The sequence below is a fragment of the Neopelma chrysocephalum genome, unplaced genomic scaffold, assembly GCF_003984885.1.
Source record: "Neopelma chrysocephalum unplaced genomic scaffold, ASM398488v2 Primary Assembly neopelma1_59, whole genome shotgun sequence".
Classification (NCBI taxonomy): domain Eukaryota; kingdom Metazoa; phylum Chordata; class Aves; order Passeriformes; family Pipridae; genus Neopelma; species Neopelma chrysocephalum.
The window spans coordinates 5,520,332-5,546,241 of record NW_020897714.1 but is presented as its reverse complement, the minus strand read 5'-3'; the positions used below and the strand labels follow the sequence as shown (position 1 = coordinate 5,546,241).

The 25,910-nt window shown below is 37.7% G+C and overlaps 1 protein-coding gene across 7 annotated transcripts in view; it reads right to left on the bottom strand.

The window, feature by feature from the left end:
• Positions 1-25,910, bottom strand: part of NAV3 (neuron navigator 3) — a 415,221-nt gene that overhangs the window by 45,659 nt on the left and 343,652 nt on the right. For 4 of the 7 annotated variants that reach the window (XM_027679763.1, XM_027679760.1, XM_027679761.1 and 1 more), the window contains 7 exons: positions 21,972-22,110; positions 18,444-18,720; positions 15,631-16,336; positions 13,607-14,095; positions 6,854-6,895; positions 4,338-4,498; positions 2,349-2,537 (listed from right to left, as the gene is read on the bottom strand). In XM_027679763.1, the coding sequence (XP_027535564.1) occupies positions 2,349-2,537; positions 4,338-4,498; positions 6,854-6,895; positions 13,607-14,095; positions 15,631-16,336; positions 18,444-18,720; positions 21,972-22,110 (2,003 nt within the window). The remainder of the gene's footprint in view (positions 1-2,348; positions 2,538-4,337; positions 4,499-6,853; positions 6,896-13,606; positions 14,096-15,630; positions 16,337-18,443; positions 18,721-21,971; positions 22,111-25,910) is intronic. The other 3 variants (XM_027679765.1, XM_027679762.1, XM_027679764.1) reach the window with 2 other exon arrangements.

Genomic DNA, 25,910 nt, shown 5'->3' with positions numbered 1-25,910 from the left:
GTACCTCAATAACTAAACAAGTTTTTAAAATGAGAACCAATTTTCTACAAAGAGCAATTATGAGTATAGAAATCTATTGATAGATTTCTCTGCATTTAGAAAGATTGTCCTATACAGATAAAATACTTTCTGTGTATAAGGAAGGAGAGTGAGCCAATGACATTTAGTATTATTATCAGCAAACCAAGCATCCCTTTTGTTGTTTTGACAAGAAATCACTTGATAAATACAGTCTTTAGAGAAACTAGAAATTGAGCTGCTTATACATCTGTCCTTAACTGAGCAAATTATTTTAATAAGAGACGATGCTTTGGAGAACAGTTCACATTCTCTGGTGTGAGCTCCCAAGCTTTGCTCAGCACAATGCTGACTCGTGCAGTTGTGGTCCGTGGGAAGGGGTTACTGTGAGACATAGTGCCATTATTTCCACTAATCATCAGTGGAATCAGTCTCAAGAGCATCGAGTGAATGTTGTAGGGCTGCAATTTAAAAAATGGAGTACCTGGCCAGTCTGAAAATGGCAAGTGAAGACTAAAACCGAAACAAAATTGCCCCTTCTGCTTCTGATAACTCTTTTGAGGAAGACTACACCCACAGAGAATTTTGAAGAAGTTAATTTATTTCATCATCTCTTTTTATTTTTGTTTCACAAGTTCTTCTGATATTTATAATCTGTCAGGGTTTGGTAAATAAATTATTTTGCTTTAATAGTTACTTGCCAAAAACCAACACAAGAATATTTGGATAAGCCAAATGGACTTTAAATCTAGTTTTGTAACTAGGCAAATATTTATAAAAATGCAGTACACTGACCACTGAAACTCTGTGGCTGCCAATATGTTTGGTTTTCAGCCTCTGGTTTTAATCTCTCATTTAAACTCCCATTCCGGATTTATACACAGTGGCTCTATGCATTACCTCACTTCTTTACCCTTCCTCAGAGCTCCTATCTTAAAATACATTTGACCTTCCAACAGCATCATTTCATGTCAATCTCTAATGACTGCAAACTGCTGAAATCGGTTTGTTATCAGTGCATTGACTTTCATTACTCAGGCTGATCATGGTTATCACTCCAGCTGGATATGAAACATAACAAATGGAAAAGCTTTCATCAAAGTCACTGCTGACCCATTACTGAAATTCTACATTTAACACCTCTTTCTCTATGCATAAATTATTTTCCTTGTTTTCTCTATTATTCTTTCACTGTTTCCTTTGATAATTCTGTTCCTCAGCAAAGGGTCTGTATTCAGCTCTGTCCTTGAGTTATGTGATATGCTTCAGTGCAGTCAGCCATCCTCTCCGTGCTGGCAACTCACAGCTTGAGTTGTCCTGTACCCTGCTGTTAGTATGATATACCCAGATGTCTGCCTGATATATCATCTAAAATACAGTAAAAGGAATCAAAAAGTAGAAGTGTTACTTGCCTGTTGTTTCATCTAGGACTTTTTTTCTCCCCTTTTATCTCATAATTATGAACTTTAGGGCTAGGGGGAGCCTTTTTCATTTGCCTGTTATAAAGATCATTTATACTGTCATTGCTTAGCAGTAGACAAGATTGGTGAGATAACATTATAGAGAGAATCTCCATGGAATTTTAGTTGTCTCTTTTTTTTTTTTTTTTAATTAAAAGCTGTGAGAACTTTGCACTCAGGGGAATTCTGTAAATAATCAGATTTACCAGAAATGTTAGACAGAAGAAAATTTTACTGTGCATTTAATTAGAAGTTGTCAGGTACTCTGTGATTAAAAAAGAGCAAAACCAAAACCAAACCATAACATATTCCCCAAGTATCAGGCGTTCCACATAGCATTAAAGAAAGCAGACCAACAGTAATAATCTGCATAAAGTAGTGAGTTCAGATTAAATGACAGAATTTAAATACAAAAATTCACATAGTGTTTGCGGTAGGAGGCTGTAGGAAATTACTACAAAAGAAAGGGCATGCTAAGTAGCACTGATGTTTGGGGAAAAAAAAAAGGAAGTATAGAAGTATGAATAAGAAAGCATAGAAATAAAGTAGTCAAGGTACGTTCAGACATTCCAGTTTTAGAGGCAAAAACAATAAAATAATTTTCCAAGAATGGCTTCCTTTCCTCCAAAATTTCTTATAGAGGATTTGTACATGTATCAGATACACAGCAGTGCACATTACTGGGTGAAAGAAATACCTTCCACATTTTAGGGTAAGGAAGGCCTGGGAGTCCAACTCAGCAGAATTAATAAAAACTTCACAAAATCACTGACGTTTTTATGTTGCAGAAGAAATATTTTAAAATTTTACTGCACTTTGGACATCTATTTTGGGACCCATTTTCTGATCCAAATAGTAATTCAGTCTTACCTTCTTCCATGCTGTCCCTGAATGAACCTGAATGACTAATTGCTCGTGGTCTCTCTTCTAAGGACGTAGCACTGCCACACAGTTGGGAGTCATCATATAAATCAAAAGAAGTGTCTTGTGCAGGGATGCTGTTTGAACGCATCATGCTGGGTCCAGGAAGGTTAAACTGTGATAGGTTGGTAGGACTCACTAGAATACAAAGCCTTATTAATGAAGCACATTTCCATTAAGTTAATTTTGGTTCTGCAAAAAACTGTAATCTAGGATGAGCATGGTTATGTGGACTTCATGCTGTTGAGAAAATGAAAGGCTTTTATTCCTACATTTAAAGACACCACAAAAAGGTGAAGTAGATGACCTTAAAGAAGCTGGAGCTGGATGAGATTAAGCCTGTAAAACACATGGTAACACTAACACTGGTGTCTGAACACACTTGTTCACTTTGTCAGCCCAAGACAGAAAATCAACAGCAGAGATTCAAAAGTTAAAAAGGAATAAGAAGTCATAAGTATTTTTCATAAATATCTCTCCTAACTAATTAATATCTGTATTTTATTGTTATATGCCTACATTACTGACTACTGTTAAGACCAAGCTTTATTGGCATATGCAAGACGTTTATCCTTTGATTTTCAGGAGCACCTACCACTATATTAGGCTAAAATTCCTGCATAGGCCAGTTGAATCTCATCCTAATAAACAGGTGTAGTCCGATCACTCACGGTTGAAATCCAGAACAGCACTGATGAACCTACTTTAAGCTTTTGTGAAGTTTGTTTGCCAGTAGGAAGGAAAGCCTGGCTATGGTTCACCTGGACCACACAAATTCAACGCCTAGAAGGAAATTTGTCTAACCAAATTCAGCCTCAGTGTTTGGACTTTTATTTTAGATCATGCAAAATGTGCCTTAAGTTATAAACTACCAGAACAGCTGTGTTGTGAGAACAAATTACTCCATAGGGCTATGATAATGGAAAGAAGAAAAGGACAGTGACAAAATAAATTTTAAACCCCACAATTTCATTGCTCTCTGTTGTGAGTACAAGAACTATGAACAAAAAGGAAAAGAAAAAATGATTACAAAGAGCTGTGCCTAAAACTACAGGAGGAAAATTCAAACGAGTGCCTTGCTTAGCCAGGATCCAATTTAATTTTTAAAAGTAGCTTTGTTCAACTCCTTTTCCCATATGTAATAAAGACCAACATTTGTATGTCTGATCAAATTTCTTTTGAGTGATTGTAACCTATAGATGCCATAAGCTGAGACAGAGTGATGGAAGTGTTAATGCTTCAAAGGTTCCTCAGTAAGGGCCTAAACCATGAAAAGCTCATTGTGAATCTAGGTATGGGTCATGTGCAGTCCAAATAAGTGGTTTTCTATTAAGAATTAAAGAAAAAAAAAATTAAGAAAACTAAACTTGTGTTGGATTAACTCAAAACGAGATACAGGTGAGCCAAGCCTAAATCTTGACCTGTACTCAAATAAATCTGCAATGTGAATCACATGCCAAAATGCTATATTGCATTCAAGATTAGGATTTGGATTGGGCCCAGTGCAGTTGTAGCCAGGTCCAGCTACTGAAACACAGTGGAAAGCTCTATCTCAAAACAAACCTCTGTGTAGGAAAAAAGAAATGTTTTCTGTTTGGGTTGACATTCACTAAAATCACTGGAAAGAATCCTACTGACTGCAAAACTCAAAAAATTAGTGGCTTTGAACTAGAAGGTAATTCCAGCTCTACCTCAAATTTTTATCTCCTTGGACAATTCTTGGAGTATCTGTGCATTTTTTTCTGTGTACAAAATAGGAGGTACCCTGGCCCACTCCATTAACAACACTGTGAGTTTCCCTTCATTAGTGAGGTACCACAATATGGTGATGGAGATGTAAAATAAACTACCTAGTTTGGCAGACTAAGAAATATGAATGGTTGAATTGTATGATTCTGTTATAGAATGGGAGAAATAGTGAAGGGAAACAGCATTTACCCAGGTTGGAAAAGTGATATTTTCCAGTTGCAGATGAAGACATAGCTGAAGGAGAAACAAGCGGGGACTGACTGCCAGTGTCTTGCAGGCCTCCAGTTGAATGGGAGCGTAGCCATTCCTTGCCTTCCTCCTGACTTGTCTGCCGGGATGATGGCGTATATCTGAAAAACCACAGCTGACATGCTCAAGACAATGACAAGGTGATGTCTTGGAAAGAAACAGTCACGTAAATACCCTTCACCAGTTAGATAGGACAAAACCCTTGGAAAGCAGCAAGTCTAGCCAAGTGATTATTACCAGGGGTTTCAACAAGGTAAAATTTACCATCAGACTACATCAGAAAAAGTACAGGACTTGAAGCCCCTTTCCTCCTAATCCCCCTCCCCAAAACAGCATTCCTTTTCTTTGAAGAGATATGATGATAAACATTGCAAACAGACAACTGAGCTGACAGGAAAGGACTTCAAAGCTATAGGAAGTGTACAGGTTGATGCAAAAGCTCAGAAGCTGTATGGTTAGGATGGGGAATGAACAGACTAGAAGCCAAGAAACGTGAGTAGCCACTTACAAGATGACATCTGCCACAGATCCTGTGGGCAATTGGTTAGATGACAGGAGTGAAAGAGATCAACAACTCTGAAAAAGGAATTTGCATTGGTAATGACAGCTACTCATGGTCATACACATGGCTTCTGCTGCTCTGAATGCTACAGGTATTGTGTCTTGCCCCAAACTGGAGGGAGGGAAAGGGACAGAAAAAATCCACAATTAGCAGAAACAAGTTCTCTGGAAGGAAGAAATCTGGCAATCAAATCATTCATCAGCTGCTTCCTATGGCAAGCCAATAAAACGAGTGCAATGTGGCACATGGGCTAAGAGGGAGAACTGAGAGGTAACTCACTGGCTCAGCCTCTCTTCGCTAGGCTGGAAGAAGAGCAATTCTGGCAGTGGTTAAACATTAAAATGTGCAGGCAGTATGGATCTTAATCAAGAGGTTGTTTTCAACAATGTCTGCAATAGCCTGCTTTGTTCAGCACAATCTGCTGCTGATAAATGAGCACCTTTTCACCACTGTCATGAGCCTTCAGTGTTCCCCAAACAGCAGAAGAGGAGAAAGCGCTTTTGATATTCTGGCTTCAGGCTCATGAGGCACAAGTGTTTCTGCTTAGAAAGAAAATTAAATGAACATGTAAGTTCTCATGTTGTGCTTGGGGTTTTGTACAATATTTTATGGCACTAAACCATCTTGTTCTCATGAAATATTTACTTCCTTTCCCCTTTCAAAATGACACTATGATATTTGCCTGTAATTGTGGTAGAGCACAGACTTACCAAGTGGTTATCAGATTGGAAAGATGGCAAAATGAGAATTAAGGATCTGAGTTTTGGACTGGGATCTCTGCACATTAAATCAAACTGACATTTTTTTCTTGGCTAACTGAGCAGGCTTACATGCCTATAAGCAGTTTTCCCACTCCATTTCACTTTCAGCTTGCAGCCACCATTACAGTTGTACAGCCACAAACCTTGATCATCCCATTGTACCCTTGAAGAGTTGCCATTATGCCTCTTTCGTGTCTTCCACCTTTTCCATTCTCTCCAAATCCAAAATGATTGTTTTGGGATAACAGGAGATTTGATTAAATTCTTATTAAGGAACAGCTAGTGCAGAAGGGCAGAAGGTGCTTTATAGTGATAACAGTTTAGCACTATCTTAAAATTTCATAAATATTATTTATTCATGACTCAAGAGATTTACTGTGTAATTTCAGTGATTGGAAGGCTGCAAAGTGTCTTTGTGCATGCACATATATCCTTGCTTGCCAAATCTTTTTCTAGGATTGGGGAGATAGTCTTCCATGCCTGATGAGACCAGCCAAGTTACCTAACGATCCCCTCTTTTAACCATGGAGCAGAGAAGAGGGTGGATGAATTCTGTTTTCTGTGATAAAGACAGCTCTATTTAGTAGGGAATTAGTAGCAAAGTCGGAATCTGAGTATTGCTGGATAGGGACCAAGAAGACTATCTGGAGCAGGATTCATTTTATACTTACAAATCTTGGATAATAAAATTAGTATTTCTTAGCCCTACTCTTTACTAGATCTTAAATTCAAATTTCATGAGTGTTTCCATTTAGAGTTCAAGTTCAGATCCACCTCTAAAACCTTGTTTTTCTCAGTAATGTTTTCAATAATTAGTCCTATTAAATTGCATAAGTATCTTGTTATGTCTCTTTTAGCTCTCCAGGATTCAATGCCTTTTAAGATTCATTGCATAAGGAAATGATCCTTAAAAGTATTTACTTTTCATGACATATCTTGAAAGGAAATTTATTCATTAGACAGATTTGGAAAGAAAAGGTCCGTTGTTAAAATCTACATTTTCTGGTTTGAATCTAAATTCCAAGAATTCTGTTGTAAACAAGATCAACAAAAGGAGAAAGAAAAGTAGAGGCAGTGTAGAAAAGGTTATAGGAAAACAAAGAAGCAGCAGTCATGCTCAAAAAAGTATATACCTTAATCCCTTTTTGGGTAGTGTATTTCTGTCAAGCTGCGTGCTGTTAAAACAAAAAAAATCCCCAAGGACATACAGTAAACAGGACTGTTCAGAATAACAAATTTTAAAGCTCTAGGTTTGTATGCATAACAGAAGGTCATTTAATGCTTTTTAATATAACTTTCATGATAAATCCCTTATTCACTGGAGGAGACAATAGGACATGGACTGCTGCACATTCATTTTTCATCTAGATGTGCTCTGGGCTAGGTCAATAGTAATTTGGAGACCGTCCAAGTCAGAAAGAAGTGCTTCTTTACCATTTCTAACCTTCCCACAGCTTCACTCTGCAATCTGTATGAGAATCATATGGTCACAGTATGAATCTTTATTTTTCACAGTTGCCTATGATAAGCCAACAGATTTCAAAAAGAAGTGAAGGTTATGGCACCTGCTAAGGGACAGCATGGCCTTGCCAGAAGCCAAATGACAGCTCTGCATGTAGAAATATGTGCTAAAGGTACAGACTCCTGGCTATGTTGAGAGGCTCACATAGTAAGGTGATGGTGGGGACAATGAAAATTGGCACCAGAGCAACATTGTTCCATATTCATGCACACATGGTGTCAGAGCAGCTGATTACCCAAAATCTATGGCTGGAGTTTTCCTCATTTAAACCCCATCACCAGGAAGCCTTCCTTCCAACAACTGTCATTTAGGCATTTCATCATAAAGTCTTGGTAATTCAGTCTCTGACGAATGTGGGTTGAACAAATAAATACCATAAAGTATTTTTTCCTTAAGAATATAACTTAGTGTCACCGTACGGATTAAATGGTGAAATGACTTTAGAAAGTTTCTGTACTACATATCATAATCACACCTCTGAGAGCAGCAGTAACTTAGGATGCTTCCTACCCAAGAAAACTCTCACACCTTTATTAAAGGTGGTTTCCTATTGTTCTGGAAGTGATGAGTGTCCTACTGTTATGTAACCTTGATCCAAGTAGGTAAAAACAGTGAAAACACTGTTGGTATTAACAATCCATTAATATTAGGGCTCTAACTAATGGAAGCAAACCACTCTTGCCAACAGAAAGTTTTATAGGCAAATTTAATAATATAATAAGTGCCGCCTTCTGCATGTGGAGAAAGGAATTAGAAGGAGAAACTTAGCAGAATTTCAGCACAGGTATTATAGTCCATGTGAGAGTAGTCCCATGTCTGACAGAGGATGTATTTTCAGCATTTTGCTCCCAACATAACTAATGGGACCAAGAATGGTTGATAAAAAGCCAGTATAAATTTGAGTGCATGATTCACTTATTTTTTAGTCCCTTATAGAGAAAAATGGGGCCTTGATTTCTCTTATGTACCTTTATGCACCTCTAAATTAAAAAAAAAATAAACATGATCATAGTAACACCAGTTTCTTCTGCAAATACTTAAAAATCTTAATGAACAATATATTTTCTAATATTACTTGAAGATATATGTATTTCAAAATAATTGATAGAGCATTATCTAAAAATAAAGGAGTCAGTACTTTAAAGCAATCCACAAGCCAAAAGTTATGTCAGTCAGTTAAGCAGCCTAGTAGAGACCATAGGATTTTGCAAAAAAACTTTTGAATTCAGATACTCAAATGAAATAGGGGTGAATATTCCTCAACATAAGCATGGAGTTATTGCAGCTGCATAAAAGTGAGTGTAGCAAATACTCATACTGTGTTTTTGAAATACTAAAGCTTATGAAGATGCTCCTAGATTTCAGATGATTGTATGAAACCATTAACCATAGTTTCATGTACCTATTACTTCAGACCAAAAACTTTTAGTATCTGAAATCATTCATCCACCAAAATCTGGGGACAATACTTCTACAGAAACCGGACTTTTGGTAAATAGAACTGAATTTACCTTAGATTTCTAAGGATGATATGATAAAAAAGTCATTCCTTTCCTAAAAGAAGAAATGCATACATGAACAAATACTAATATAAAATGAGGATGTGAATATCATAATATTCCTGATGTTTTCCTTTGCCATTTCAATTGCAAAAGGCATTCTTGCAGGAAGGTGCATGCAGATGTAGGCTGAAGTTATCAAGCCTGCTGTATCTGGTTCTCTTTTGTTTATTTTGCACTGCTGAAACTCACTGCAATTCCTATTACAGAAAGCCTTTCAGTTCTCAGTTTCCTACCTGCCCTTGGCATTGAGGTTACCTTGGGAAGAGGCCATAATACTATGTCCTTGGGCTACATATATAACTGTTTCAGAGTTGTTTAGGGAATAAAACAAATTATTGCACGCTAACAAACAACTAGAGAGGTCTGTGACAGTCTGGGCCAAGCTGATATGGGTCTTATAAATGAGATTCTACAAGTGGTTGAGGACACAAGAAAATCTGATACATGATGCACTGTTTCACGCCTTAAAAGCACAACCATCAATTATGATGATAATTTAAAATAATTGAAAGTTTTGAAGAGCATAAGTGGATTTCAATGCACTTTCATGGCCTTCAAAATGAAACACTCTCTTAAAGCAAACTAGAAAAAGCCAGTTACGCAATTAGAAACCACTTCCACTCCGCTAATCTTAAAATGCAGCTATTACTGCTGCTGAGACCACTGTTAATTCCTATATTTCTGCATTTTTAAGCATCCCTTGCTGTGTCACTCAGACCTAGCAGAAGAAAGTCACAACTTTGCAATGCCCGACAGCAATTAAGGATTTGAAAGAACTAGTGGTGATGTGTCCACCTGGAAAATTTTACAATTAAAGCAATGATATTTCACCAATTAACTCCTGAAGATGTTTTTGTTTTAGAGAATAGGTACCTGCATGTTTTATTTTAATCCCTCTACATTTTTATAAGGTAAATTACAAGTGTCCTCCCATACAGGGAGTTATACTGCTATGACAACAGAACTAGACTTGTCTAAATAAATGTGTATGGCCAGTCTTCGCGAACGAAGATTTTGGGAAAGGTCTTTTACCTTTCCAGCCTGCGCAATGGATTTTTTAGGTGAGACACAGCATGCGCTGAACTGAGCCCACCCTTTAATCCTAAGGTTCATCTGCCGGGGCCAAGCGAGCTTTGGACAATGGCAGTGAGGTCCTCAGGACGTAGGTTTGTTTAGAGTGACCTTCTCATAGATGGATGGCCTTACAGGGCTGACGAGCTCCATCTGCCCGGGGGACTAGCCCTGACCGGGAATCGAACCTGGGCCGCGGCGGTGAGAGCGCCGCATCCTAACCACTAGACCACCAGGGGTCCCCTCTAAATAAATACTGCTAGTGCAAAACCACCAACAGGCCTGAGAGATGCAAAATCTGCTGAAAAAGTAAATATTTTGTTAGTATTTACTGAGCCTATTTTCTTGCTATTACAATGTAAAAGAATCTCATTGAATGATACAAAATTTGGCTGCAGTAAACTTCAACACTTCACTCCAGGAGTTGTCTGTGTTGATCCCATACAATGGCTCAATGGGTAGCCTGAAGACTGTCTGTGGGTAATGTAGACAAATATAGTAGAGACCTTGCAGATTTGCTGTCTCCATGGCAGGTGACTGATTTTTTGGAGGCAGTCAAGGGCTACTCTTCTTCACAGAAAACTCAGAAATTTTGTTCTCATTTTCTGGGTTCTTTCCAGCTGCATCAAATCTTTCTTAAAAATTCATGTCCCCAAGTCTTCAAGTTAAGGCCTGAACATGAAAAAGTAGAGTGGGATAGCTACTTTCCAAGACTTATATGTGATATTTTCATTTTCAAAATGTTTTGTCTCAGCAATGGCACTATAACTCCTTAGACACTTTCTGCAAAATAGCCTCATCATTTTCCATTATGTAACTGTGCAAATATATCCTGCCCTGTCATATCCTTTCAGACTAACAAGCTTTTGATCACTAATCCTCAATAAGTCTTCACCAACCAGTCAAGCATCTTTATTTTCCCTGTTTGCTCATGAGAATATTATTTGGAATAGGACTTAAAGCTCTACTAAGTTCAGGATTTTTATTGCATCTACTAATTCTTTCCTGTACTCAGAAAGCCTGTTTTGCTGCAAAAGAATTAAATTAGTCTTATTTAAAAGACTGTTAATGACTTATCCCGTGTTATCTGTCCCTTAACCCATTTTGTTTAATATCTTCTTTCCACGCAAGGTGGCCTTCCCGTAATCCCCTCGCTCTCCATGCCAGGTCTCCTCCTCACTCCATAAGCACAGACCCATTGAAAAACTCTTCTTCAATTCTAATGACTGCAGGGTTATTTCAGAAGTAAAGAAATGAAAAGTTCATCAGGACCAATAAAGTGGAGTAATCTTTAACCTTTTCATTTCCTCTTAGTATGCTTGCCATTAGTGACATTTATCTATCAAATTGCAGTTCAAATTGCTTCAGTGAAGCAAACCCATATTTTTTCCTATCATCTATTGTTAGCTTTCAGTTTTTCCTAGGCTTTGTCTGCTTGCTTAACATTGCTTCCCAGTTGCATCTCATTGTACACTTCAGTCTTTCTGATTTTGTCTCTATATTATATTAGTATATCTGACTATACAGATTGCTGATTCAGTCTTTTGCAAGCTCTAAAGTGACTGAAAAAAAAGAAAAGGCCTCTTTGCGGATAATATTTTATGCCATGCCATGCTATAATTAGCATTGCCAGAGGCATTTAAAATATAATCTGAGTTTACAAAGGAAAAAGGATATAATCTGTTGCCGAACTTATCTGTCTCCAATATAGCAAATTAATGCTTCTGTTGTGGAAAAAATACTTTACTACTTGTAAGTTTTAACGTATAAAAGAGTTTAGAAATAATTTAGCACTTGTATCAGACCCTTCAGAAAAACCAAACTGCAAAAACCCTATTGAGGCTATAATTCAAGAAATGACACCATTTACTCAAGGTACATACATTCCTCTGAGGCCAGATGAACATAAAAAAAGGTTCTCTCTGGACTCAATCATAATATCCCCATATGCACAAATCTGAAACTTAAAAATATTGCCAAAGGCAAAGTATTTGGAACACTGAAATTAAGTCACCGAACAAATACATGAAGTATTTGTAGTGGGGGTTGCTCAGGAGCTTATGCCAAAGCATTAACATTTGAAATGTGATGTTTAACATCCTCTGTATAAATATATTCTTTGGCATAAGTTCTTATCCATCCACATCATTCTGTTGACCTCAGCATCCATATGTGTAGCACTGATGGATTTTATAAGCTAAGTATTAATAATTGGCCTTCTAAAAAATATTGTCACATTCGGATCATGGCACGCAATTCAAATTTCTATTTAAAAATTAAAGGTACAGTGCAAATTACAAATTACTCCTGTATCAGTGTATTTTTACCTACTGTTGTCAGCATACATTATATTGGTACATATATATGTTTTATAGTGCTTATATTTATATAAACACTATAGAATTTATATTAGTAAGAGGTGTGATTATTAGCTGATATAGTAATATTTATGAACGTAACATAAGAGAATGAAATGTGTGGAAAGTTTCCATCTAGACTTTTCAAAGGGTTTTTTAGCATTATGGTTTTGACTGCAGTTTTTTTAATGCTGGTTCTCTGAAGTGAAATCTATATATGGAAAGGATTGGCGTTGAAAAATCTCGGGGTTTGTATAAAGGGGGAAAAAGTCTTGACATTGTATATAAAAGCTCTTTTTTTACTTTAAATGATTGTGTGGTTAAACAACTAATTAAGTTTAAAATATAAAAACTAAGTTTAAAATATACTGACTCAGTATAATTTTCTTTTTTGGATCAAAGGCTAATAAAATATTTACTATCAACTTTTCAGTCCCCCATGTGAGATAAGAGCTTCATGGTCAAATCTTGAAAATTTTTACAGGAAGTGAAAATTATTTAGTGCCTAGCAAAGATTATTTTTTTCTCTCTTGCAAAAGTCAAATAAATGTTCTAAAAAAAAAAAAAAAAGGAAAAGAAAAAAAAACAGAAAGAAAAAATCTTGGTACAACTGTGCAGGCTGGTTGCACCTCTTTATAATGTAACTTATATGGTAAAACATCTACATATCAAAAAGATCTTTAATAGAGCAGAGGAAAACACTTTCCTGCATTTCTTTGTTCCAGACACTTGGCCAGGACTGAGCATATAGTGAGGATCCCATCTTGCCAACTGTCTCCCTGCCAGTGCAAGTGCATTTCAGTAAGGATCTGTAATGATTACATGATTACCATGTAAAAAGTAACTTGTCAGGACTGAGTATTTTAAGGCAGGACTGGTCAGCTGAAGGCCAGGACCAATCAGCTCTGCCTGTGCTTTGAGTTAATCTGGAAGAAAAGTGGTGGGATCTCACAGTTGAAGGTTTGCTCACAAGAGGGCAGTGATACATCTTTGGAGCTGCCAATTGCTGGGACAGAAGGCAGATCCAGCAAGCAGGAATCATGTTGTGGCTGTTGGCTGTTCAGATTTGCCTTTAATTAGACAATTTTTCCCTTTTATTAGACAATTTTTCCCTTTTCTCTGGTTGTTCTCCAGAACTAGGAAAACAAAAAAACTTCTCAAGATAGAAAAAGTGCTTGCAAAACCTTAAAAGGCAGTTGATTCCATATCCAATGCCTTTCAGCTTTCTTTTCTTCCTTCTTTTTTTACAAAAAGAACTAAGCTTCGAATTAAACAGTGTCCCTTTAGTGAAACAGGTGGAGGGTTTATTTTTTTGGCTCCTGTCCTTTTGCCTCTCACTGATTTTGTGGTCACTATAGCTATAGGCAAGCTCACCTTTCCGAAAGAGTAGATCGGACGCTTCCAGTCCTCATGAGCAGGCTCTGAACCTCCTGAGTGCTTGTTGTCAGTCCAGAGAGAGAGCCATGATGGCTAAGAGGAAGGTCAATAGACTCGGAACTGGTGTGAAGGCTAGTCATGGACTGGTAACTTGGTGTGTCCTTACTGCCCGCTGAAGAGCTGCTCAGGTTTGCAGCCCACACAAGACCACCTGATGTAAAAGAGTGCACTGAGGCAGGACTGGAAGCCAAGGAGTGACTTAAGCTTACAACATCTGCATTTAAGTCCGAAGGTTTACTGAAGAGGGGGCTGCTGCTACCACTTTGCCCACCTGCACTGCCCATGCTGCCTGTGCCCGAGGATGGCGATTCCAGGCTGCCTTGCCGTGCCAATGTGGTACTAGGGCTGGGCATTGCCGATGTGGGTTTCACACCTTCAGTACTGGGTGCAGAGGCAGCTTTACCACTTGCCTTGGCACCAAACAACCTAAATGTAAAACAAATAGCTTTAGAGAAACTGATAGCCACATTAAACATTCATGGCGCAACATCCTAAGAGCCAAACTACACATTTTTAATTACTGCTACTAAAATCATGCCTACCTAGTTGATCAGTTGCAGTGCAAAATTAAAATTACTTAATCATTTCACAGTAATCAGGGTTTGTTTCTTTAGATACAGTTCTCATTCTCTCCTATTCAGACGTGCTCTTTGCACATAGAGACCCTCCCAGAGAGAGGTAAAATAATCACATTTTTGTCTTAGTTCATAAACAAATTACACTTTCACCCAAATTCAGTAATTAAGCGTTCCAAAGTCATTAGCTTTTAAACCTCTCACTTCTCAAATCTGCTAAGATGATTGCAACAAACACTTGCAAAATCCTTCATAGTTTAATAAATATCGAATTATTTGTGCAAAATTTCCCCCTTGTTCTGTTGCACAGATGGTCATGCAGTCATCAGTCACGTAGTAACCACTCAGACAGAATAAACTGCACTATGGCTAGATGGGCTCAGTTTGTCTCCAAGGGCAGTAATGACAGAAGTGTATTTCACATAATTTCTTCCAGTAATTCTAGAGAACAAAATTCTACAGTGATGATGGAAAAATAAATTGCAAATCCTCTAAACTTGAACTAAAATGTCATGTGATGTATTAATGTATTTCTGGAAATATTTTAAGCATTAAAATATTAAGGTGCAGTTCATAAATAAATAGTAAATAAATACAAACTCTATCATGATGTAAAGTAAGCATGTCTAATAACAAAAGAATCCATTTTCCATATTACCAAGCCCACAATACTCAGTTGCAGATTCCCAGCAGCCTGGAGATGCTGTTTTGGTAATTAGGCACAAGAGGGCACTATTGGCTTTTTCTCCAGCAGTGCAAGTGCTCCATCCCAATTTACACTCCATGCAGATTTATACTTCCAGAAATGCTACAACAGGGAATTTCCAATTGAAAGTTAGCCTTGCCAATGTTTGTGACAAAAGATGTAACAAAGCTGCTAAGATAATGAAATGTTTGTAGCTGGAGCTGCCAACAATGTGAAAGCGAATCTAGATCTTTATAATTGAAAGAGCTCTTCAGTTCTCCATCCAGAATATTGCATTGCCTGTTCCAGTAATAGAATGTGCCTGAACACAGTGTTCTTTTTCCCTTTGAGGGTTTACCAGAGTTTTGAGAGGGAACTTCTCATGTGGCTGACCATAAAATCATAGAATATCTTGAGTTGGAAGGGACCCATAAGGATTGTTGAGCCCAACTTCTAGGCTTCAAACTGTTAGGGGAATGTACCTAAAGATCAAGTAGCAGCCATTTCAGGTCTGGGAAAGTCTTTAAATCTTAAAGAAATAATTGTGTTGTATGAAAAATATTACCCTTTTATTTTTCTGTACTTGATTCTCTGTTTGTGACAAAATATGCCCTGAAAAGGCTTTTTGCACAGTACTTTAACACATTGAAAATACCTGCTTTATATATTGCAACTTCAGGAAATCATAGAAATGTACTAACCTTCGAAATGTAGGGGAAGCAATATCTGGGTATTTGGATCCTGGCTGTCTGAGCCCTGGTGTGCCAGAGGCGCTTGCCGAAGTTGGGCTGGATTTAGGAGAACTGGACAGTGAGACACTTTCAGAATCAGACACAGCCACTTTCTCTTTTTCCTTGTCTGTCTGGTTGATGGTGACAGGGCTGGACCGCCCGGACCCAATCTTGCTTGGCTCTCGCAGTTTGGTGGCAGCAGCACCTGCAGACTTGCTACTCACATTGGAGTCGATGCTGCTGGTGCTGGAGCGGTGGCCGCCCCTGCCAGGGATCCCGCTGCCACTGGATTTTGATGGGCGAGGCAAACTTCGATACTGCAGAGTTGTCTTTGAGCTCACATGCAGGATGCCGTCATCCTGGTTTTGGGAGCCATCTAAGCTTGTTTTCCTCCCTGCGTTGGACTTCCCACCAATGGCTGAAGATTTTGGCATTTTTCCTAGAGTTGCTGACCCGCTTGTGATGGTTGCTCCACTTGTAGTGATTATGGCAGAAGATCCCAACCCAGACTTCTTGAACCCAAATGACCCTGTAGCAGTTGATCTCCCAATGCCAGAGGGAGGCTTTTTTCCTTCATCGCCACTGCTTTTTCCTGCATCTGATGGAGAGCGCTGTATGGAGGCTCCTTTCAGGGAAGTTTTCACTTTTTCTGAAGCTTTTGCATCATCGGTTTTTCCTAAATAAAAGTACATTTGAAAAGGTCACTTGTGTTTAAGCTGTAATGTCTCAATATCTAATTCCAACACTATATGATTACAATTTCAAAATGAAAAACTACAGAAATAGAAAAATTGCTCTAAGAAAACAGACCAGTTTGGCCTTTAGTCTTCCATCAGCTTTCAGTAGCAGGTATGACACATTACAGGTAGGCATTAGGTATTAAAAGTTTGAAATTCCCCTGAGGACTTGCAGTTTCAAATATAGCTAGAGAATGTAGTTGTAGAAAATTAACCTGAATGAACTATAAGGAATTTTATTTGACTTATTTTTTGTGTTAATAGTATTTCTATATGAAAGAAATAATACTTGAAAATAAAACATTGCATCTAATTAACATTTCCTGAAGTAGGACATTAATTATGCATTTAGAAATTACTGGTACTTATTGAGTTCTTCGGTTTTCACTGATTACATTTGTTTAGCTTATGAATAAGTTTGTTCTGGTTTTTGTTACACAAATTATCAGGGAGAGATTACATTATCAGGGTATGAATCTTCTTGATTTATAACAATATCAATTACACATGTTATATAGTCTTTGTCATATCCTTGATATCTTCTCAAGATTTTTGATTTTCTGAGAGGTTGTCTTCAGTCTTGAACAGGCGCATAACTGTATAACATATATTTCTATGTAATGTTATTGTAACATTCGGAAAGGTTGACATAAGATGTTCTCTTCTATTTTAACAGAATGTTCCCTCTTCCTATTTTACAAATAGATAAAAAATGCCATTTCACTTTTAATAACTACTCCACATAAATTTTTTAATTTACTCTTCAAGTGATTATGGAAATTTTGGAGGTGGGTGATCCAATTTCTCTTAAGAAACTAAAATGTAACAAAGAGCAACACCTGCAAGTCAGAACTAAATCCACTCCTGTTTTTATCCAGTGCACATTTTATAGTACGCATGCCATGATACAGATGAGACCTGGCAAACATATAGATCATTAGTATATGCTTTAAAAATTAAGGCCTCAATTCTGTGTTGCACAGTGGCTGCCTGTTCATCATCAGCTAAACAGATCTGGGAAATTTAGCCCGGCATGTAGTAAACCTTTTGGTATCTCCATTTTTTAGTTGATATTAGAAGGGTGTCATTTCTGTATCCATATGATCACTGACCATGGCAATACTCCTCAGGGATCTTATAGACCAGAATCTGACCAACGTTTAGCAGTTCTAAATTGCAAAGAAACAAAAGTGGTTCATGAAGGATTTGAATTTATTCTGAGGATATCTTTGTTAGTTGCTTTTACAACTGGGGGTTGAAGCGTGATTATGTACTATTTTGTCAGGATATAACAAAGCTCCAGAAAATGTCCTACAAAGAATCCACATTTCCCTAGTAAAATGATGAATTAGCATTATATGGCCTCTTCTACCAGCTTTGGAGTTTTTGCTTCAAAACTAGACTGCAGAAGTAGTTACTACTTCTGAGAGGCCTTCCAAAATTAAGTAAGAAAGCATCTGGCACTGAAAGCATGTAAAAAGACATGTTTTTACAACTTTTTTTATCTCTTAACAGTGGTCTCTAGAACACCCACAGTAACTGGAATGTGGGAATTCAGTTTTAGTTCAGAAATAACTAAAATATCACTTAAATATTCAATCTTTTTGACTCAGCTTCTAATACTTGGCCATTTCTATGCATGTGTTCAATTATCAAAGGTAAGGTTTTCTAGAGAACAAGGATAAGGCATAGATGAATCCAAAAATACTTTTAAGTATTCCTTAATAGAAGCTGACATACGCAAATGATAGAACAACAAAATGCAATCATAGTTTTTGTTGTGGATGCATTCATGTGTGATTAATAAATTATTAGTATGCAGTGCAGCAAACTAACAGTTATAGAAATGAACAATTTAGTATATTATTAAAATATTGACTTAAAGTCATTTGTGGGAGGAATTTCCAATTCCTTGTGTCTATTACAAATATATAATATCCATCAATTATTTTTAGCACACTAAAGATTCCTTACCGCTTAGAGATGAATTCTAAGCATAAAGCTTTGATTTTCAGTACTGTAATCTGAACTACAGAAGTTTCCTACCTGGGGTCTTGAGCGCGCTTGTTCCTGCTTTGTGCCTGGACTGAGTTGTTCCTACTTGTGCAGTCATACCTCTTCTCCAAGATCCGGTCTGTGATATAGAGACAGATGCTTTCTGCCCCCCCTTCTCTGACTCTTCAGACAGCCCTGAGGAAAGGCCTTTCCACTTGCCACTGCTGTCTACACTGCTGTCAAAGTCTTCCTCTGGTTTCTTCAGTTCTTCAGTGCTGCCCCAAGTTTCGCTGTCTGTAACTGAGCGCTTCTCTGAGTCTGTCTTCAGCTACAAAAGATTTGCATGAGAAATGGTCAGTTCCAGCATCTTCATTATATGTTGATTTCTTAAATCACAGGAGGGGAGAAGAATAAGCATATTGTTTTATTTGCAGCAAGGGCCACAGAAACTTTCCTTCGAAAACATTAGCATCCTCGTTCCAAAAGTTTAAAAACATACCCTTTTGGGGAAGACATTTCTCTCTTTTTATTATTTTCAAAAGATTTCATCCCTATCCTTCAGATAAACCTTAATGAAGTGAAACATAATTTACTCTAATCATCAGTGGTACTACCCTATTTTTTCTCAACTCTGTCTGAATTTCAGAAGTGAATCACTATGCTGAGAGGTTTTACTAAAAGCTTGGATGAGGGAATTCCTAAATATACTACTAAAATCACCTCGGTCTGGTTTCCTGCCTTTTCCTACCCAAACCTTCCACTGATTGAATTAGGAATATTTCTCCAACAGCACAGAGTATGCTGCGCCACCAGTGAGCAAGGATAACATCTTCAGCTACAGCTGATGGCTATTCTACTGGTCTGTCTTCACAGAAATGAATTGTTTCCAACAAGAAACTCACTCTAGCTATATCAGCTGGCAGAGCAGCAGAGAGGCTTATGTGAGTGCTACCCATCAGCAGTGTGAAGGCAACCATCTGGGCTCACGCTTACTCTGAAACTCAGACCCATGTGGAAGATGAACCAATGAGGACTTAACGCTCCTGTGACATCTGCTTTTCCTGAGGCATGTCGATAAGGAAGGGAGTGTTGCAAGGAGCAGCCCAACAAAACAGACAATGTAGAAGCTGTGAAAGTGGTTTAAATAGAACGATAGAGACTGACCCTACCCTCTGTGTTTGACAAGACTGGCATTCTTTGTGCTGACAGCCTGTTCGGAGTGACTCTTTCTCCTGTGTTTTCCTGCAGACTCCTGACCTCAGCCTGAAGCCTTATTTGCACCAGTCCTGCTTGACTCTGCCTCTCTTTAACGACAAAAACATGGTGCTGCTCTCAGGTATCACCAACCTAAGAGAGGCTGCAAAGTGGATCACATTCAAGGATGGACTATTTATAATTCTGTGCTGTGACAAGTCCTTCACCACAGAGACCCCTCTGTGGCTGTTTCCTAGGCACTGTTGTCATAACTAGGATTAATACTGATTAGATGACCGACAGATCAATCAGTTCCTGTTTACATATTTGTCATTTGAGGTGTGCAAAATACAAAAGCTCTCTGCATTTCCATAATTTCATACGTGCTTTGGAGAAGCCAGCACAGATTTTGGGTAAGGATTAATGGGAAAAAAAGCTCAAGCAAACATCTACAAAAAATATTGCAGGGTCTTCAGAAAAGAGTTTTCATTACAGTTATTGTTGCAACATGTGTAACATGTAACAACATGCTCCCAGAACTTTTTTGACAAATGGCTGTAAACACAATTACACATTTTTAAAGCAAACTTCATAATTTCCAAAAGATGGCAATACAATACTTTCTAAAAGCCTCCCTTCACCATTATGGTGACTAATCCTCTTTTAATAAGAAAACAGCAACAAAATATGCAATTTCTGCCTCAGACTATAGCCAGCTCTCACTGTTCCAATCACTTAAAAAGACCGAGAAAGGGATCTCTGTGTTGCATGAGCATGTCTTACACCTGGAAAACAGCTGGCAAAATGCATATTCTGTTCATCTCAGCTTCTGACTGAGATTGCCAGCTAGCATGGAGCACAGTGAGTTCTGGTTAATCTGCCTGGTAAAGGCATACCTGATACAAGTCTGTTCCTAGTCTTCATAACATTAAGCAACTCTGGAATGAAAGTAAAATTTGAACATGTGTGGCATCTCTGTCTATCACTGAACCACCTGCAAACAGAACAGAGGCTTATAGAGCAGTTAGAACATGAGATCACCCCAAAAACCTACAAAGAGTTAAACAGTCAGCCTGAGATGTCCCAGTCCTGATGATGATGCATTGGAACAAGCAAGCCAGAACTAGCTGGCCATCAGTGTTGATGTGAAAGGGAAGAGTCTGATCTCCAGTTAGTAACCATGGAAGACCCTGATCGGGTGGGAAAGGCAATGGTAAGGCCTGAAGAATGCTGGCATTTCTGTGAATATCTTTGCAAGACTACAACATTGGTCTGATACTTGTCCTGCTGGAGATTAAAGTAATTTTCATTCCAAAAGTAACTATATTTCCTTATTGTTTTGGGGGAATGACAAATATGTATTTTTCTCCTGCTCACAAAGTCTGCTGCAATGTATGTCTACAAAACAGATCTCTGAATTGCAGACACTGGCTGCCTGCAGGAGACTAAATGGAATCAGAAATGTCGGTCTTGTGTTCTGAATATTTGACATCAAATCACCAGAGGCAACCACTTTTCTCCTGTACTGAGTGTTCAGTCTTGAAGTTCCCTGCTTGTAAACAGGAGATGACATGGCAAAGAATACTTTCGTGCTGGGACAAACTTTTCTGGTTTTATTTCTCTGGGGGGAACCAAGTCCTGCTAGCATTCTGTATTGTCTTTTTCATTACTTGCAATTTTGAGGGGAGCTGCAAAAAAGCACTGAGATACCTTGCATAAGATCTTTACATACACACACACACACATACACACACACACACACACACACGTGTATTATGTACATAGTTTGTGGCTGTATGCTACTCAGAACTCTATTTTGATACTATGCATTGTCAGCTTGCATTGACACTTCCATTCCTGGACCTAGCTGGGGAGAGTAGAAACTCTACTTTCTGTGGGCTCCTCTGGGAGGACAGTACAGCCTATGTATTTCTTCCCTGGTATGTTTCAGCTCATAAAAGACAAAAACATATCTTATTTTAAATTGTGTTATCTGTTGAAAGAGATACTCCAGATGGGTTGAAGTGAGTAGAAATCCACCCACCACAGATTCAATCAGACTGTGGGTTTTTTGTGTTCGGGTACAGCAGGGCAATTCCTGAGGCTTGGATCAGTGGAGGCTCCCCAGGGCAGGCAGAGCAGGGTCTCGCCAGCCAGCACCTTCAGCAGTGGTGTGCGCCCTGAGAGCAGGGAATTTGAGATATCAGCCTACAGCTCAAGGCTGGGTCAGTGGGATCCATGGGCTTCTAGCATGCACGTGTAATAGAGGACTTTATAAAATACGAAGATTTCATTTGTTTCAAAGGCATCAATAGTAAACTTTTTCCTTTGTTATTCTGCATGTTTGTAGGGTGTTGCAACAAGTGGTAATGAAAAGCTACTTACCTGGGCATGAGTGTTCTTCCTTGAAGAGGCTGTTATATTGGAATAGGAGCTGACAGATGAGGTCGTATTCAAATCATCTGTGCTGAGGTTGTCAAGAGTGTCACTGAGGCCGCTGCTAACTGAGCTGCTGTCATCCCAGCTGCAGAGAAAAGAGCACATCTACTTTACATACTGTGTGTCAATAGGCAGAAAGCATTTCAAAATCAATAGATGTGATCACTTATTCTTCATGAGATTTACCAGAAAGTTTTCAGTAATACTTCCTAATGTACAATGAATGTTATTTTTCAGACTTTTAAATTAATGATTCTCTTAAAGTCAAGTGGTGGCTTGTTCAATTAATGAAAGACGCAGGTGTCTTTAAAAAAATTAACATCAGGTCTAAGTGCAAGTCATTAAAACAGGTTGTTTCATGCTTCATTGCAATTACATTCAGTACATTGGCAGGAAAATCTATTAAGCCTACCTGGTATTGTTAGCCAAAAAATTATTAATAGGTTGGAAAACACCTGATGAATTTCCAGGCTACAAAAAAATAAAAGGAGTATCTCTTCTGCAGACTAACTGTCAGAAGGAAGCCAGTATTTCCAAAAGTTTTATTTTCTTGTCTTCAGTCTTTGTCTAGTGAGTGCAATGTCATCAAAATAGGAACCGATGAGAATACAGTCACTGGAGTTGACAGAGAACACATTATACATTTCTCAAGAAACACACACTGTCAACTCTTCTGCTTTGGGAGATTGAGGCAGAAGATGCAAATGAGAGAAAGGCTACTCTTACAGAAATGTCATTACCAACTTTCACAAAAGCCTTGCTTTTGTATGGAAGGGAGGTTGATCTGTGTTACTCAGGCCTTTCTCTACAGAATTGCTTCTCTATGGCATTACATTTTGACTTTTACCTCATTGCCACATACAGCATTATACTCCCAGTTTTGCTACGTCAGTTGTTAATCTTTTTTTGAATTATTCTCAGGCCAAAAGTTTGAAAAAAAATCACCTCATCACTTGCAGTGGAATTCATCTCCTATAGTTTTAACCATATAAAAGTTAGGTATCTCATTTAACCTATTCAGATGTCCTCTCTAACCAGGATAAAAAGCAGGCTCCTCTAGGAAGTAATTCATTTTGACTTTAAATGTCTCAGGTTTCTGAGATAAACTGTCCACTGAAGGTGCCTCCTTATGTCTTTTCCTCTCCTAGAGAGGATTGATAAAGCCTCTTCTAGACATATAACTTCTAGAAAGACAAAGCTGGGTGTTTATACATGCTGTAAAGTGCAAAACACAACAGAATGCATAGTATCCTTGCTGTAGCCTACATCATGAGCTGCTTTTTAGAAAAAAAAATAAAATCCAATCCCACACTCAAATTAAAGCTCGGTACTATTACTACTAGTCATTCAGAGCAAACAAGGAAAATATCTTGAATCCTTATTTTACATTTGGGGTTTTGGGAGATAGCAGCAGTGACAGTGAACTGCATGGCACAAAATGTGTGCTGATGCACCAGAAGGTTCAGTGCACTAGTCCTGTATCATAGCAACTGCAGTAAGCATTACCTTCCTTTAGCAAAAGGTAGAAAATCACATTAGTAAGCCATCTCAGTGACAAGATAAACATATTTCAGAGGGTAAGAGTTTATTATAGTGCTGCACTTTCCACCATTGAGTACAACTACTAGAAATAAATATGTCTTCTGCTACCTTTGCAGATAATAAACACACAAGTGATTTAATAATGAAATTGTAATATCATATACTATAGGCTGTCCACATTCATCCAAGAACCATCTCTGAAGCACTAGTCATTTATGTTTTCTGTATTTTTCAGTCTAATGCGATATATAAATTCATTGATGTTAAAAAGTCATTATTCAAATGCTGTGTACTACATGAGAATATACCTTTAGAATAGTGTTAAGACTAAGAACATTAAAGATGGTTAAAAACATAATTATATGAAGTATGATTATGTTTTAGAAAAGATAATATTCTCTCATAAAAAGATACATTTTAAAAAATCATAAGGCAGATCCAAAATGAGATATATCAGGTACTTTCAGAAACAACATGACCTTTAATGTATGACATTTATGCCAACTAATATTTGACCATCAGTTTTCTGAGTCTACCTAAGATCCTGGGGACCAAGATCAACGTTTCATCCTGTTTCTCCATATATGTTTGTTATTCTATTCTATTTTAATTTTTGGTACTTAATCTTGTGCTCCTGTTTCTCTGTGAGAAGATTCACAAGTCTGAAATAGTTCAGCTGATTCATGAAATATAACTATATTCTCTACAGCTGAAATTTTCAGGCAAAAATTACTACAATCATGTTTCCCTTCTATCATGGCTTCTCTGGTGTTTCACATTCATCACACCTCACTCATCAGTGGATTATTAGTGGGTTCTGGGAATACTCCTGGCCATCTTGTAAGATATACAGAAGATTATTTTGACACCTCCACTTCTGACCTTTCAAAGTCATCACTATATTTGTCTGGATTTTTTTTCTCTTATGATAGATTCTCAAGAAGTTTTCTAAATTTGGGGGCTTTCATACACCAAAATTTTTGCTAATATTCAGTATGCCTGTAAAAACCAGAAATATCCAAACCCTCTTTCCTTCTGGCATATTTCTAAGGACTGTTAGAGAAACTGATTCCAACTTGAATTAATGCTTTCTAGCAGCCTTTTGAAAAGACATAGTAAAAATTGAAAACTCCAACAGAACAGACCATATCAGCCACCCTTTTGGCAACGAAGATTGTTGTTTGTACTTATTTTAGTGCATTGTCCAGAGTTGTTTTAACTTGCTTATGCAGCTAAATTTTTTATCTTTCAGTACTCACTGTGTCTACACTTACAGACCTCTTTCCCAAGTCTAGACAGCATCAGACAAGTAAATATTTATTCTTTGGATAATGAAAATGCCTTATTTACAATTTGGAAAAAATTCTTGATGATTCATATTAATTTTTTCTTTAAACTGGCAAATACATGACAAAAATATCTGGTAAAATTAAATGTGCATCACTTTCAGATTGAAAACCCATTCTGGGGAGTCTGCAGCAAACTATAACTTTAGTTCTTGTTCCTCCTAACTCTCAACAGTCCCCTGTACCTAAGGGACTTAATATAGGCTTTTAATATACTGGCTAAGATTCATCTTTCATTTTTATTTTATCTTCCATTTACTTTTCTCTTTTTCACATATCCTACAGAGTCTAGGGCAGGTTTGGTTAGTACTGCTGCCTATTAATGCCTGACACCACTTCGCTTTTAAAAACCACATTTTAGCTACTTACAGCTTTAGCAAAATCTGCTTTTCTTTTTGTTTGGTGTCAGCCTTGTGGTTGATTTCTTTAAAAGAAAATGTCAGCAAATGCTGTTCAGCTTTCTGGGATACTGAGATTAAGAGAAAAGTGCCTTGTTTTGACAAGTTCTGGCAACCTTTTCATTCAGAAACTTCTGAATCCCAAGAGGATCTAGAGAAGAACCTTGATATTCAGCAAGCCATAATCTGCACATTAAGGATATGCAGTTTGCTATTTCTAAGAGAAATCGTCTTAAATCTGGATAATTCATAATTCTCTTCAAAATCACTGCTTGCATATGCCTGAGATTTTTTTCAGCAGCTCAGCTCATTCTGCTGTGTCTGGGTTCAAATCAGCAAACAGAGAACAAACTCAGTCCAGTAGCCACTACTCTCACTGTGAATATATATAACACCACAGGTTTTGATAACACAACCACATAGTATTTTTTCATCTAGAAACGCTTCATTAATTTAGTACTTGTAAGAGGTCAGCTTTAGGGATGAATCTGAATTTTGCATTAAAGCAAGATGCCTTCTGTCATTTTTCAAAGAAGTTGAAAGTTCTGTAACAAAAGGAATTATAAGAAGCATGATTGAAGCCCCGAGTGTACCAAACT